General features: G+C 40.0%; 1 protein-coding gene across 1 annotated transcript; it reads right to left on the reverse strand.

Annotated features, from left to right (window-relative positions):
- Nucleotides 1-5,448: 5,448 nt before the first annotated feature.
- On the reverse strand, nucleotides 5,449-15,305 carry LOC108237947 (platelet-derived growth factor subunit A). Its single transcript, XM_017419735.3, has 6 exons — nucleotides 14,349-15,305; nucleotides 13,950-14,046; nucleotides 11,533-11,640; nucleotides 11,198-11,391; nucleotides 6,951-7,077; nucleotides 5,449-6,011 (listed from the first exon to the last, which is right to left on the reverse strand). The coding sequence occupies exons 1-6, from the start codon at nucleotides 14,409-14,411 to the stop codon at nucleotides 6,001-6,003; spliced, it is 600 nt and encodes a 199-aa protein (XP_017275224.1). The 5' UTR covers nucleotides 14,412-15,305; the 3' UTR covers nucleotides 5,449-6,000.
- Nucleotides 15,306-16,132: the final 827 nt, after the last annotated feature.

The raw sequence follows: 16,132 nt of genomic DNA on the forward strand, positions 1-16,132 counted from the left end.
ATAAATTGTATAAGAAGTGTAAAGTTTGTGGAAATAAAAGAGTTTGTTTACAAAAATCAGGAAAATGTAGACAGCTGCCTGAGCTGTAGAGCTCCAAAAAAAAGTGAGTTTAAATAAATTCAGTTGATGTCTATGGAAAGTTTTCACTTTTATGAGAATTTTTCTAAGTCGTACAATTAACTGCTACCAAACGTCACAGCTCACTATTCCCAGCTGAGACTCGTGTTTTTAATGTATTTTTTTATGGGTATTTCCATATCTGCTGGAACAGTAGCAAATCAAAAAATGCAACAAAATGGAAAACTAACGTCTGGAAAGTAAGAAAAGTGCTTCAGTGCTTATAGACACCTTTAACAAACGCTCTCAAAACTTTAATATAAAACCCCCCTCCCAAACTGACTCCCAGACCCTTTCTGTTTTTACGTCTCTGTTCAGCTACAGCTTTGCTTTCGTCTTTGTGTTGCTCAGGGGCAGCAGCAGGCCTTCAGCTCGGCCCAAACAAAGACAAAGGAGGAGCTGCAGGGGTCGGAGACGAAGGTGAGGGGGACGACAAGAGGCTTTATTGCCCTGAGTGATTTGGAGTTGGTTAGCAGCAGGACAGCTTTCTTTCTGGTGTCTGTATGTGTGTGAAGGAGGCTTGTGTGTTCAAAGAGCTGTGCTGAAGTGGAACAGGGAGTCGAAGGAAAGGAAGGTGTGTGGTTACAAGGTGAGCCGGGTGTCTGACTGTCAGATAACGATCAGGCAGCTGTTTCCCCCGAGGCTTCGGCGTATCGAAAACCTGCAGTCATCAGCACCTGCTTTATGATTATCGTAGGAACAAACCAAGTACAAATTCATTTCATTTCCAAAACAAAACCTAATAAAATATGAATTAAAACAAATGCAAACTAAACTGACAGATTCATACAGTTTTCCAGATTGCTCCATTTTATGTCATCACTTTCACTTTATTTCCCCTTTTTATTATGAGACTGGTTTTACTTTTATTTAGTGTTGCATGCATCTCTGATCATTCCCATTGTCTGCACAATATTACAGCTTGAATTTGAGGCTATATGTATATATATTAGCAATGAAGATGACGATAAAGGTTTCTGTCAGATTATTCCACACTGTAGCCTCACACAGATCTTGTTTTTGTCATTCTAAAAATGATATCGCAGCACATTCACATTCAGCTTCACATGGTTATTCACATGGAGTTCTATGGTTATTTGCAAGAGCAAAAAGCAGCAGCAGCTAGCTGTAGCACTTTTAGTTCATCTTGGTGCACTTCCAGTCTGAATATCACAATTTTTCTGCAGGAACAACCATGCATGCAGCGTTCCAGAGATATAAAAGTTTATGAAACTGCATTTGCATAAACCTCCATTATATTTTTGAGAAAGGATTTGGATTAAGGCAGCTTCTTAACTGGCTCAGATTAGACTCATCAATCTGATCAGGATTAAACTCCAATTTTCCAATCTGAGGTTGTTCAAAGTATTTAATAGGGTTTGAGTTAATAATATGAATAATTTTACAACAATAAAGTCATTGTTTAATTGAAACAAAACAGAAAAACACAATAGAAACAATCATTTAAAGTTACAGAATCAGCTCCAACCAGTTTTTTGATTAACTGTAAATTAACCCTCAACTGTCTTATCTGAATTATTACATTTCTTATTTTCTGCAACATATATTCTTTCACCCAAATACTGATTAAAAGCTGTGTGACAAAAAAAAGCCCTCTAGGGGTGTTAGTCTTTACCTGAAGGCCCTGAAGGGAGAAAACAGGACGAGTACGACGCAAACATCATGGCTTTAAATAACGTGTAGGAATGGATTTGTCGCGCTCCAACAACACAGGAGAAGAACAAACGGTCCAGTCCTGTTAAAGAAGAGACCCGAACCTGCAGGCTGAGCACAACCGGCAGCAGTTTTCATTACAAACATGTGGGAAGCAGACCTCTCTTTTCAAATGTCGCTGCTTAATCGGGTAGCAGGTAACTGAAACCCAAGAAATGTTTTTTCCCGCCTCTTCACCTCACTGTTCTCTGGAAAGAAAATCTCCACACAGGATCCAACACTAAAACATTGGCTTTGGCCACACGGCCGTAAAACTCCATCCTGCCGTCGTTTGCCAAACCTCAGCTTCAGTTGTCCAGTTCTCTGTTCCTCCTGGAACCAGTGGTGGGAACAAATCTGGTGAAGGGAAGTGGACATGTTTATCTGGTGAAACTGCTCTGCGTGACTCGAGGTAATTAAAGCAGCAGGTCAGAGAGGACAAAAGATGGATGACAGATTGGCCACAAGACATACTGTCAGCAAAAAGTGTTCATTTGTTTAAGACGAGTACTTAAAGGAACAGTTCGGACAATTTGAAGTGAGGTTTTGTGGAAAAGTCATTAATCTTACCCGTCTGAAATAACGTTTTGAACAACTTCAGTTTGGGGAAATACAGTTTAAGACCACAGTGAATTGCTGCTGTCTTAAAACAACTCCAACCTCCAAAATTACATAGAGCTTGATGCTTCTTTCATAAATCTTTCCACTGCAATCAAAATTGCACAATTATTACCATAGAAATCTACGGATGGGTGCCTGATTTTGTCATAAAATGGCAGAGAAGAGCCCATGGCACAGCCTGGTTGGAGTAACAGATATTGTGCTGAACCCACATGAGGGAGACCACAGTTTAAAACCTCATAAAAATGATTTTTCATGGCTAAATGCTGATACAAAACCAATGTAGACGTTTACAAAATGTCCTCTTTTAGGTCATATTTAGCCCAGTTTTTGCATTGACGTCTGTTTAGTCTAATAAATGCTCCAACACCTGCATATAGGAGCTCCACTTTCATGTCTGGGTAGATGTCAGGAGCAGCATGAAGGATTGTTTCCCACTTTGTATGAACTTACTCCATTGATCAGGCGCCTGTGATTCTATGGTTATTTGCAAATGCATATATTGACGCAATGTCACAATCTTTTTCAATTTTTATCAATTTTTAAATTTCCACCCAAATCTCAGAGTATCATTCACTGCTGTTGTTTTTCTTTTGGCTGCTGAATATCAGTGTAATGTGAAACTGATGGCTGTCAAAGTTTTTAAAGCAGCATTTGCATGAATGACAATGAAATTTGAAAGATTGGAGTTGTTTAAACATGGCAAAAATCTGTTTTGAAAGTGGCCTTTCTTGTCAAGTCAAGTCAAATTTATTTATGCAGCACTTTTTAGCAACAAGGCGGTTCAAAGTGCTTTCTTGGACCGTTTATTCTGAGCAAGGCCACTTCCAAATCAAATTTCTACCAATTAGAACACCTCCAGCTTCCAAAGTTTTGTTTTGAACCATCCAAACATTGTTTTATAAAGCTTTACACTGCAGTCAATTTTACATTAAACAGTTATTCAAGCAGAAAGTTTTAATATTGTTGCTGGAAGTGCCCCAGGCTGCAGCTAGCAGGGACTGCTGTCATTTGAATTTGCAAATACTATTTGCAAATACTGGTGTTGTAAAGGTTCATGAAATAGCATTTGCATAAAGAGATATGAAATTTTGAGGCATTTGTTTATCAATGTAAGTAGCTCCAGTAAGAAAATGATCACGCTCCTCCTAAAATGTCAGCCCTTTCCTTCAAACTGATCTAAAATATCTGCTGTGACCGGCAGCAACAAGACCTGAAGGCATTTATCCAAAAAACCTCCTGACCTCGAATCAGATTTAGTTCCTGCTCCTGAATGGCTGCTTATAGAAACGCGACAGTTTGGTAATCTGATCTGAAATCTGTTCTCAGAGGGGTGAGCTGGGCTGCCATCAGTCTGTATCAGGTTGTAGTTGACCTGTGGAGCATTGAGCATTTTAGCTAGCCTGTTGTTAATCTGCTTAACGGAGCTTTAGAGAGATGGAGTTTCTCCCTCTGTTGCACACACACCAACCCCCTCTTTATCCCGTCTCACACACAAAGACAAATTTACTGTTTTATACTTGTTCTCTCTCTCTCTTACTGTATTCCATCCTGTCCATTTTCATTTCCTCCCTCTCACCTTTCAGACCTCGTTACAGTCTTATCCCCATCTGTCTCTCCTTGTTCCCTCTCACACAAACGACCGGTTTTCAGGGCTTTACGTCCACACGATACTTTCTGTTTCATCCATTTACTTTTTGGTTATTCAACTGGATCCTGGGAACACAACATAAGAAAGGAAAGCATGAGATTTTAAAACCAAAACCTTTTATTTTTTCTTTCTTTTCTTTTTCAAACAGTCTCGTCTTTGTGCAGCTCCCAGAGAACCACTAAATTATGGGATTTATGTATTTACGGCAACTATTCAGTCTTGTTACACTGGCGGTTAATGTCTACATAAGGTTTACACCAACTCCTCCAAAAGCAACACGCCAGATAAGTTGTGCAAAGTGACCTCAAACTTGCATAAATTCAGTCGTCTGTCAGACTTTTAACCACCCGACCAACAAGCATTTGGTTTTTTTGTCTCTTTGGATTAAATTTAGTCAGCTGCCGATGTGTGTCATAAAAAAATGTTTAGTGTCTGGAGCTTGAATAGCTGACTGAAATGGCTACAAAATGCACAAAAAAAGCACAAATAATCGCCCGAGGAGCCGAGACTAAAGTGGCCGCACACGAAGTTTGACTCTGTGGCTCCGGTTTGGACGATGGGAGTGAGGTTTTCAGAACCATTACAAAAACAAGTCTTTACGTCCTCCCCTCTGTTTTGCTGTTTTTGTAGTTTTCAATGTGTGTGTTCATCTGTTTATGAGCAAAGTATCTCACAAACCAATGTATGGACTTTATGGAAACTCTCAGGAAGTAATCATTAGCTGTTCATCTACAACTGATCAACCTGATTCAAGATGGCCGCCACAACTAACCAACCTTATCAGACACAAAGATTATCACGATTTAGTCAATTCTACAGCTACAAAGCTAAAATCTGGCATGGTTGTAGCATTTAATAACTTAATCGTTTTCCTCCGTTGGTCAGATAACCTCACTGTTTTGGGTTACCCTCATGACAAGCACTGATTCAAAAGATTTTGGGAAAAAAATGTAAAAATTTAACATTTTGCCGTTGTTATTGTGTGTTAAATAACAACAGATGTTTACTCATATCTCTTTGTTATAAAGCCAACAATGAACACTTTAAACACGAGTTTTTATCCCACAAAGAAACGACCAAACCCAGCAGACTGTTAAACTTTAAATACTCTTGTTACAGAGTCCAAACTGAGTGAGCTGCAGAGGGAAGTATAATATTTTAATTTGCAGTTACCTTCTTCTTTGTTTTTCTCTAAAACACCAGGTCAAAGGAAGCAGATCATTTCCTTGACCTGGGCGTGGAATAACACACACATAAATCTCTGCAGCAGCACAGAAAATTCACCTGTTAGCTGCTTAATCCACTAAAAACTTAAGGGCTCTTATCTGATCACCACACAAAGTCTGTTTTATATATAAATGTCTTTTTTATTGTCGGTAACTTGTCCCCCATCTTTATACTTTATGCAGAAAACATACCAGAAATAGAAGCAGGCAGCAATAAAAATGAGCAGCTATGAAAAATAAGAAAATATAAATGGATGTGTGCGATTTTATTTTTCTTATCTTGTTATTTTTTGTTGTTGTTTTTATAGAGAAAGAGCACATCTTGGAGTATAAAACTTAATCCCAGTTACTGCTCTTAGAATGGATTCAGACAAAAAGTAAGAAAATAATCTTCGTCTCTGAGCGAAGAGGACAGAAGCTTCTCCATGTCACAGATCCCACATCAGTTCTGCTCCTGTTGTCGAAATGTTTCTTCTCATCGTTGAGAAATCGTCGTCCTGTTTGAGAAATGTGTCCGGGTCTGAACATTTTGATGATTTGAGTCAATTATTCTCCATCAAACGTCCCAAAAATCCAGTGGCAACGTACAGTATGCTCCGTTAAACTGGTTGGTGAAGAAGTCTTGGAAAGTTCTTATGTCTTTATTTTCTTCCCTGCCTCCTCTGTTCCTCTTCACCTGATGCCTAAAGAAGGAAACATTTAAATAAAAACGAGAACAGGTAAATCTGTGTCCTGCATCACAAGAAAATAAAACATATTTGTTGTATGATGGTGTTTAGTTTAGTTAAAAATGGCCTGTTAGGTCAGTCAATGCTGGCTGTGGAGAACTTACACACCATCTCTCAAGTTTCAATGAAAAAAACAAAACTGACCTGACAACTTAGGCAAAAAGAATGATGAACCTGAGTGCCTTGCTATGTATTAAACAAACAAACAAACAAATAAATGGTTTGCATAGTAAAAGTCCAAATCAGCATTTCTTATTGCTAATACAAGATTCAAAATGGGCACTACAGCTAATTGGCCTTAGCAAACACAAACATTGCTGTAACTCAATCAATTTGACCAACAATGAGCTAATATTCGGTGTGCTAGTAGCTGAGAGTCATGCCCAACACATACTTTGAGCACTCACACGATTGTGCACGATTTTTGTTTAAAATGCTGGCATGAAAGGCAGTTCCTTCAAGGAGTGCTACTTTTTCCACTGTTGTTGCTGTTTTTACAAACTATAAATATATGTACTTTAATGTAAACAAGGTCAAATCAGAAATATTAATATTAGTTTTTCTTCTTAGATGATGTTTGTGAGGCTTACAGGTTTGTTTAAACAAAATCCCACTGTTGATGTAAAAACAATGAATTAGTGGGTTGAAAAATAGGTTTATTTTAGAGTGTGGATCTTTTTAAAAAGGGGGGTTTGGTGTGTGTTTCTGTGTGTGTGTTTCAGTGAAAGCTGATGTGAGAGCTGAGTCATTTTCATGTAGGAAATAAAGCAAATTGTTCTTTTTTTCACTGTGTCAGTGTTTGTCAGTGCAGTCAATTAGAAGAAGCTTTTAGAACTGATATAAACCTCTGGATAACTTTACAACACACACACACACACACGGCTGGACGCTCACCATTGTCTGTGTCTGTGTCGGGGCTGATGTGGTGTTTGTTGGTGCAGATACACTCTAAGTGGTCCTCCAGTGTCACCTCCACCTCCCTCAGCTTCAGCCGCCGTCGGACGTACTGCACCTTCGCCACCTGCCAGAGACAGAGACCACAGAGAATCAGACGAGAAGAGCGTTTTCAACTTTTTCATCTCGTTTCAGAGCTAAAAACATGGACATGTCCAGCTAACTGCTGTGATTTCTAAAGCTCAGCATCGATCATAACAAAATCTCCTATAGGTTGAATATTTATCATTTGTTAGCTATGGTAAATCTAACCCAAAACAAAATTCTAGCTTTGGAAAACTTAACTTTTATGAGTTTATGATGACAAGGTTCAAAATCGGAAACTTTTCCTGTTGAGGACTTTGCTTTTTTAAACAATTATAAAAGTAAGCAGCAATATGCCAGTTTATTATCTGATAAGACATAAAATATTTCCACCAGCTCTTCTTTTGTTGTTGAATACTGGTGTGGAAAAAAATATTTGACTGTCAGCTACAAATCAGAAGAAGCTTCTGCTCACCTCCATCTTCACTACTGTTTCAAAAAGACACTGAACAGCTCTTCTCTCATCATAAAGCTGCAAATTTTATACCACAATATGAATGTGCAACAAACTTTAGGCTGCATCAGTGCAGAACACCAGAGAAACGGGTACAAGAATGTATATTTTGGTTGCACGTGTGTTTTTACTCAAACTAATTTTCGAGAAAAACAAACTCAAATGGGTTTAAAATTGTCTGTCTGAGACAGTGAACATGAAGCGAAGACAAAATGCTTCCTGAAGTTGTTCTCGGGTCGTTCCTTCACTGTGTAAACAGATGGGTGTGCCTGCTCCTTTTTTGGATGGATGAACAGCTTTCATGCTGACAAGAGGCTTGATTTCGCTGACTGTTTGGTTTCTGCGCACGTTCTGTCAACGCTGACCATCAGAGCGCAGCTGCTGGAACAGTTGCTCTTTAATATGAGCAACCCAGGTGTGAAACAGCAGGTGTGAAACAGCGACGTGAAATATGCAAACAGTGCACAGGCTCCTTCGATTACTTCCCTTCGCACGTCTCTGATGCGGAGCCAAAATCAGTGGAGTTCCAGGCCTGATTGCAAAAACATCTCCGCTTCAAGTCTGAACAAACTCCGAAACGGCCGAGCTGAGACTTGAATTTAAAAAAAAAAAACAGGAGGAAGGAGGTTCAGCTGAGGTGAAAAAAATGAGATGATGTTGAAAGGTAAATCCTGACATCCTGCAGATGACTGCCTAAATAAAAAACCCTATGTTTAATTAAAGCGACAAGCTTTTGAAGTGGGTTTTGGGAAAAAGGTTATGAACAATTATTATCATACCCACTGAAGATAACTCTCTGAACAGCTGCAGTTGGGGGAATTAAGTGTTTAATTCTTACTGGATTGGCAAGCTAACAGCTAGTCTGTCTGAGGCCAAGACCAACGTGGTTTGCAGCCATAGAGATTCATGTGAATACTGTTATATAAATCTTTACACCACCGTAAGATTTGCAACATGTAATTTAGTAGTTATTTGCGAGCGCAGCAGAGCTGGCTGCAGCACTTCTGGTGCTGCTTGGGGCATGTCTAGCAGGAATTTTACTATATTCCTGCCAGAATAACAGTGTAATGTAAAACTGTTGGCAGCGTCAAAGTTTCTAAAACTGCATTTGCATGAACTGCTATGAAATTTTTAAGACGCGAGTTAATTTAAGGTGCAAAAATCCAGTTTCGTCTTGGCCCATTCAAATAAGCTGTTAGCTTGTCAAGCTGAGAATGTTCAAAGAGTTATCTACATCAGGTAAGATGTTAATGGTTCGCAACCCTTCCACAGAACCCCATTTCAAATGATCTGAGCTATCACTTTAACCCTAAACTGAGGAGTATGAAGCTGTGCCACACGCAAATGCAAAGATTAAAAGCCTGCTGGGATGTAATTAGTCAAAATACAAAAATCACTAAAAGGGATAGTCTTGTCATTTTTGAAGTGATGTTCTGTCAAATAGTTCTCACTAATTAACACCTTATTAGCCAGTGATGTTGTTTCATTACTATTAAGCTGGTAATTACAATAAAAAAGTTAAAACCAGGTATGACGAAGAACTTAAACTGGAGCCTGAGGATTCTGTTCGACACCTCCAAGTTTTAAACTGAAAAAGAGGCAAAAAAAAAAATGAATATGAGAGAAAACTGTGGCAGGTTGGTGCCTGTCCGACCTTCATACCAGCAGGATGCATGTAGCTTTATCTTTATTAACACAGATGAGTTTCTTGTGAGGGTTAGATGCCAATCTGCAGGAGTGCTTTTAAAGACTTCTGTATTTCTGTACAAATGTTACATGAAATGCAATCAAATTTCACAAGGTTCAGAAGCAAACACAAACAGAACACAATTAAGTAAAAAAAAAAAAATTAAAAGAAACTTTGATAAGAGAAACTATTCAGTTTTACATAGCTGGGAGTGGAAAAATATGTGATCCTTCAGGGTAAAATGAAAGTTAGATATTTTTTAATTATGTCTGAGTGGCTGTACTTTTTATTTAAAAAAAAAAAGGTCCATCAAAGTTTGATCTTGACAACTTGGTTCTGGAAGCATTTTATGACATTAGCACGTCATCAGGTTGGAAAACAGTCCCCCTGGGCTTCACTATTCAGTCAGACAAATTAAGTACAAATAAAAACATGATTAGAAGCTGTGTGCACGTTCTCAAAAACTAGCTGGCCTAACTTAAGCTAAAGCAATTATTCATTTATCCTCCTGAGACATTATTTGCCTGAAACTGAAGAAGTTACAGATTCTAGTCTATATCATACAACAGATATTAATGATTAATATGATTTCAGTGCTAATCCTGGTTGTTTTGATCTCTTTTTCTCACACATGGAAGCACCACGTAAGCCCGGATCCTGGTATGTTCCTTCAGGCTGTATCTGAGTGCAGCCGTGACCTTTCACCCTCTGAATAATCTCTGCACATGTGAGTGACTTTATTTTTGATTTCCTCTGTGAGCGAACAAAGAACAAGTCCTTTCATCTGAGGCTGAGCTTCAGGAGCTCAAAGCACAGAAAATCAAACTCTTCCTTTCTTCTTCTTCTTCTGTTTTCTCTGTGTTGATCTCTGACAACATTCTTCTTATATCTCTGCTTTAATTTTTACCCCTGTTTCTCAACCAATCATCTTCAGCATTCTCTGTCTGCTTGCTTTAAAGATTTCAGTAAGTAGTCTCATCTTTATATACCAGCTTTTATTGTGAAAAATTCACCTTTTTATTACATAATTAGGGTAATAAGAGACGGCACTCTAAAGCTCTAAACCAGCTTTGATGCTTTCATTGGATTCTGAGTGATGGATCATTTATCTGTCAACAGCTAGAATTTGTCAGTACTGTTAATAAAATCAATGCCACTGATGTTAATTTCTTGGAATAGCTCGATTACAAACCAGTTCATGTTTACTGAGTTGTATTTCCAGTTCTGAACGAGAGAAAAAGTAAGTTATTCTTGGTCTTAAACAAACATTCAATCATCAACCCGCAGACTCATATTCACACTCAGTAACTGGTTTTGGCAGATTTAGTGTTTATTTCCTGGAAGTGGCTGTGTTGACTCGTTTTGTGTGTGTGTGTGTGTGTGTGTGTGTGTGTGCATGTGTGTAAGTGGACTCGGTCCAACTAAAAGACAAATAGCAGTATCCTTTTGCAAAATGGGTGCAAAGAGGTTATCAGTACTATACAAATAAAAACTAAAAACTGATTTTTGTAGTTAGTTTAATATTAAAAGTGTGTATATATAAATAAAACATTAAAACACACTTGGAGTCTAAGTTAATTGAAGTTTTCATACTGACATTTGAGCTGCTGAAAGTTTTGCCCCTGTTTGCATTTGGTCAAATCTTTGGTAAAACTGATTCTGATTAATGACTTTAACACACATGCATACTTGTGAAACAACAGACACACAAACAAGACTTTTTCACACCACTAAAGTCAAGAGAAAGGTTCACTGAACTCTCAGTATTTGTCTGAAATTACACACAAGTTTAAAGCACAGAGTTAAAACACTTGATGAAAACAGACAGAGTTGACTTTTCAATAATGAACATCTGATGTTCAACGCTGTTGAACTTTCATCAGAATAAAAGTAAAATTCAGACCCGCACATGAAGTTCAGGGAACATATTCACATTAAAGAAGGTAGATTTCTGCCGCCTACCTTGACCGTACGGTGGGTTCTGCGAGCCGCCTGGCACCTTATGTTGCCCGTGTTGCAGCAGCCGGTGCAGCGCTTCACCTCCACGCAGGGAGGCCAGATGATGAAGTTGGCCGAAGTGGGATCCACCTGGCTCCTGGGGATTTCATAAATTGTTGTGCGAATTTTGCAGGCTGCTGGCAGGGCTTCTTCCACCACTGCAGGAGAAATCCAACGTTTATTTTTAACATATAGTTTACAGTCTTTTTTTACACCAAGTATTATGTAATTTATTATTTCTTCAAAATGTGTCAAATGAAAAAAGAATATAAGTTTGCACAATAATCCAGGTGTCTCACCGGTGCTCCTCTTTTGTCTGATGTGTGTTTGTCCCTTCTTGTGATCAGGGAAGCTGTGGGAGAAGTCCTTGTGGTAGCTGTGTTTGGTCTCCTCAATCACCTCGTTCTCTGGACGGAGACAAAATAACACACATTTGTACAGCTAACGGCACAGACCCTTGTGTCAAACACACACACACACATGTCCTGAAACTTATCTGACTACAGATAATACAAGTTTATTTTCTGGGAAGCGGAAATGTTCGACCCATCCTTTTCATTTTTTTGCTCATTAAGTTTTAAAGTGCACGTGTGTAAGCGTGTATTTTAAAGTGTACACCCTCAGGGATGCATCCAGCATATCTGAGCCACGTGGCCTGGACATATCATTTAAAAGCTTCATGGATTTAGACCAATTTGTAATGTAGAACCACCTCTGTGTGTAACAGAAGGATTTGAGTAGTTTACAGTAAATGTTGTCAGATTTTACTCTTTGATTCTGAACACTGAGCCTTGCTTTTCTTTCTGTGACTGCGTATTTTTTTGTACAAGCGGTCACACATGCCTGCATTCACAGTGCACCTCCGACGTCTCCCTCCCTGCATCTGTGAGTCCCCTGACATGGAGGAATTTGAGCATGAATTATACATAGCTGCGGAGCAGCCTTCCAGCGAGCCCTCCCCTCAGAGCAATAATGGGCAGCATGACAACAGCATAATGAAGTGAGCCACTTGACCCCCACCGAACCGGGGAGCTGTCACACTCAACATTTGCATCTCAATGATGCCAGGATTAATGGTGGCACCGCTCTGCACTGCCGACATCAAAAAGAAAAAAACAAAACAAAACAACAACAACAACAGAGAATCCACCAAGAGGTTCTGAGCTGCTCAACGTTTGAGTAGGTGAAGGTGTGGGTGATGCCACAGGTATTTCCTCCTGTCTCACCTCAGTCAATTAATCAGCTCTATTACCAGGACAAGGAGAACTGGTTCCAGAGTTTACTGAAGGAGAATACAGGAGTTTTTAACCCTCCTGTGGTCTTTGGGTCAAGTGGACCCGAACTTACATGGGCTGCTCTTCCTCTCTTCTGTTACGAGGGCTTCAGGAGGGTTAAGCCGGTTGAGTTTTTTTAACTGAACTGGACACAGACAGCCTATTTTAGAGATTCCAGGTCAAATTTTGAGTCGCCACAAAAGATAAAGACACTAGGAATGTCCTGAGCCAATCTCAACTATTGGACTGAGGTCCCAATCGAGGTTTATTTATTTGATCTGTATCAGAGACCACACTCTGCTCCCAACCTACTGTCCATATGTCAACCTTTCAAGTTATTGGAGCCACGGTATGTCCTACCCTCTCGACTGTTTAAAAAAGCTATATTTTCCCCTTATTGATAAAAAATAACAATTTGAGGAGCAACATAAATGACTTACACTTGTGAACAGCTCTTTATCTAGTCCAAGGACCCCAAAGTGCTTCACACTACTATCAGTCATTCACCCATTCACACACCTAGGTGTAGGTGAAGTAAAGATAGGTGAAGTGCCTTGCCCCTTGAAACATCTGGAAAAGCATCCCAGTGATGGAACAATGCTTAATATTCTTATTTTTGCTGTGAAACAGATGCAACTTACACTTTAAATCAAAGCATTTCAAGGAACTGACAAGTTCATGCAGAACCCTGATGAGCAGATATAAACCTGCAGCCAGTGACTCTTTAATAAGCTGGGATGTTTCCTGCATTTTGGAAGCATTTAAAACCATTTGCCTGATTCTGAATGCCAGCAGTTTTCCTTCTCCAATAGCTTTTTACAGCTCAGGTGTTAAGAGCTTATTTGATGAAATAGTCACATTTTATAAGTCCTAGCTTACTAACACTTTTGCTACCTATAAGCATCTGCCTGAACTCCAAGGAGGTCTCTCCTTAAGTCGTATATGTGACCTCACGTCCCCCTCCAGTTCCTCGGAACCCTCAGATGTCGCGTCATTCATTGTTCCAAGTTTAAGACTTGGGTACAAAAGTGACAAAGCCTTCACCCTTAGTGCTCCTTAGCTTTTGAATGACATGTCTGATGAGGTTTGGGCTTCAGACTGAGCTTTGGGCTTTTTCTTTATTTTTCTTTAGGCAACTCGACTTATTTTCTTGTTTTTTTTTATCCAAGGAACTTCCCCAATTAAAAGTGTGGAGTTAATCTTTTATAACTGTTCTGAGTTGCTCCATTTCCAGCTGAACTCACAGGCAAATCAACCCCCCCTCTCTCCTCTGAGGTTTTAGGATATTTGCTGGCTTGGTCAACATGAGTGATGTTTCGGTCACATGCATGAAGTTTGGCTATTATATTTGAATATAAATCCTTGATTATCCAGTGTTTTCCCCTAAGGAGCACCAATCCAGCCCATAGGAGTGGGAGAGGTGCCATAATGAAGTGCTTTACCTACGGAGTCTATCTCTAGCAGCCGCTGGAGGTCACTGATGCTGCGAATCTCGCTGCGAGACAGCCGCTCCAGCAGCTCCTGCGGGAGAGGGGACTCCTGGGAGAAGAAATGTTCCAAGTTTAATAGGGAAAAATAATAATCACCGATGCATGCAAAGCACAAAATATTAATAATGTAAACATCATGAAGTTCAGGAACAGACTACGGTGCTGCACCATCAGATTAAAGATTTGCTTCACGTTAATGTTTTGTGCGTAATTACGCACATTTAATCTGCAACATGCAGCCAACCCCCCCTGAACTGCAGGAGATCAAGTTTTCCTAAAACGTAGTTTACAGAGACACAAAACTAAGCTTGGCAGAAAGGTTCAGCCTCGGATTAATCTCACGCTGCTCACCTCAGCAGCGGTGCGTAACAGGCAACAGAATCCGGCTAGGAGGTGGTAGACCGCGGCTTTCATCTCCTCTCAGGTCCGCTGCATCGGCACCAGGATGGGGGGGGGAAGTCTGGTGGAGGAGCCGGGCTGTCGCTCCCTGCTGGGCTTTAGAGCCTAGAACCATCCCTCGGAAGGATAAATCACCTCCACAGCTTTGGTGAACGGGACCATAAAATGTTTCATATTTTAAATCCTGTGAATCCAATAGGTTCAAACTAGGTGACAAGGGGGCGAGTTTTCCCAAAAGGAGAGTCCTAAAATGTTAGTCTTTCACAGCCATATAAATCACAAAGAACCTCCAATAAAACGGAGCTCACGTTGATGTCCAGCCGTTTGTTGTTTTGGCATCAGAAGAACAGGTGCTGATGGAAACAGGCTATCATTTAGAAACACATCCAGTAATCCAATATTTCGTCCTCACTTTGGTTCAGTCAAAAGGTAACTGAAAGGAAACGTTTCCTGCACATGCAGCGTTTTGTTTGGGTAAATCATTAAGATCTGGTGCTCTCCTCAAACAGCTCTGGGAACAACCCGCTGTTGTTCTTCCAGCTGCTCCCTTTCAGGGGCTGCCACAGCGCGCAAACTCGTTGGAAAGATTTTTACAACAGCTGCTGCAGCCTGGGCTCGAACCTGCAGCCACAGGATTACAGGACCGGCGGGACGGACCACCGGAGCCCCGCAGAAACCAGCCAAACCAGGGAGAGGAGCTCCGCTGCGCAGCTCAGACTCAGAGAGGTTTGGACTGAGCTCCCTGCGCTGCTGTGGTGATCTCCGGGCTGAATGAAGTCTGGAAGCGTTCAGTTCAAGGATATAAACTGTGCGCGTGCGCGCGGCATTCGTCTGGGAGCGCGCCTTACGTAACGAGCGTCGCAGAAGTTAACTCGGCATTACAGCGCAGAGAGTTTTCTGAGTATTGCATCTGCACGATTTAATCAGAAGGTAACCATATGATTTACTATGTGATGCCCAAATACGCGCAGTGTACCCAGACGTTTGGAGCTGCTTTGATGCTCATATGGACTGTTAACTGAAATGCTTATTCCTTTATAAAAAGTCAAAATAAATTCTGACAAAAACGGAGAAGTTAAACTTATAGGAACAGGTAATGGTGATAAATAAGGATAATCATCACTAAGACAGTATGTAAGTTGCTCCATACAAAAAGATAATTTCATAAATTACCTTTTCAGCCAAAAACACACATTTCTACAATGATTTAACACCACTTAAAGCAACTGTTCAGATCATCTCAAGTGGGGTTCTCTGGGTTATGAACAATTACTATCTTACCTGTTGTAGATAGCTCTTTGAACAACCTCATTCTGACTGGATTAAAGAGCTAATGGCTCGTCTGAGTGGTTCAAGACCAAAACAACTTAAATCTAAACAAAAAAACTCTCATAGCGATTCACTTGAACAAGACTTCATAAACTTTTATGTTGCTGTCAGTTTCACATTAGACAATTATTCTGGCAGAAATACTTTGTTGTTCCTGCTGAAAGTGCTCCAGGCTGCACCAGAAGTGCTACAGCTGACTGCTACACACAATCACACAAAGAGAAAAAGACAAAAACACAGAAATGAGCTGAGGTTTATTCTTGTTTCTAAAATTATTTTAAACTTGTTGCTGTGTGTTGATCACACGAACAGACCGCCAGTGCTGTCCATCCAAATAAAAAGCAACGTGCTTCAACCACTTCTTTTGTGTTAGTCACAAAAAGGTTGCAGGGGAAACATAACAGACT

The sequence above is a fragment of the Kryptolebias marmoratus genome, linkage group LG3, assembly GCF_001649575.2.
Source record: "Kryptolebias marmoratus isolate JLee-2015 linkage group LG3, ASM164957v2, whole genome shotgun sequence".
NCBI classification, from domain to species: Eukaryota; Metazoa; Chordata; class Actinopteri; order Cyprinodontiformes; family Rivulidae; genus Kryptolebias; species Kryptolebias marmoratus.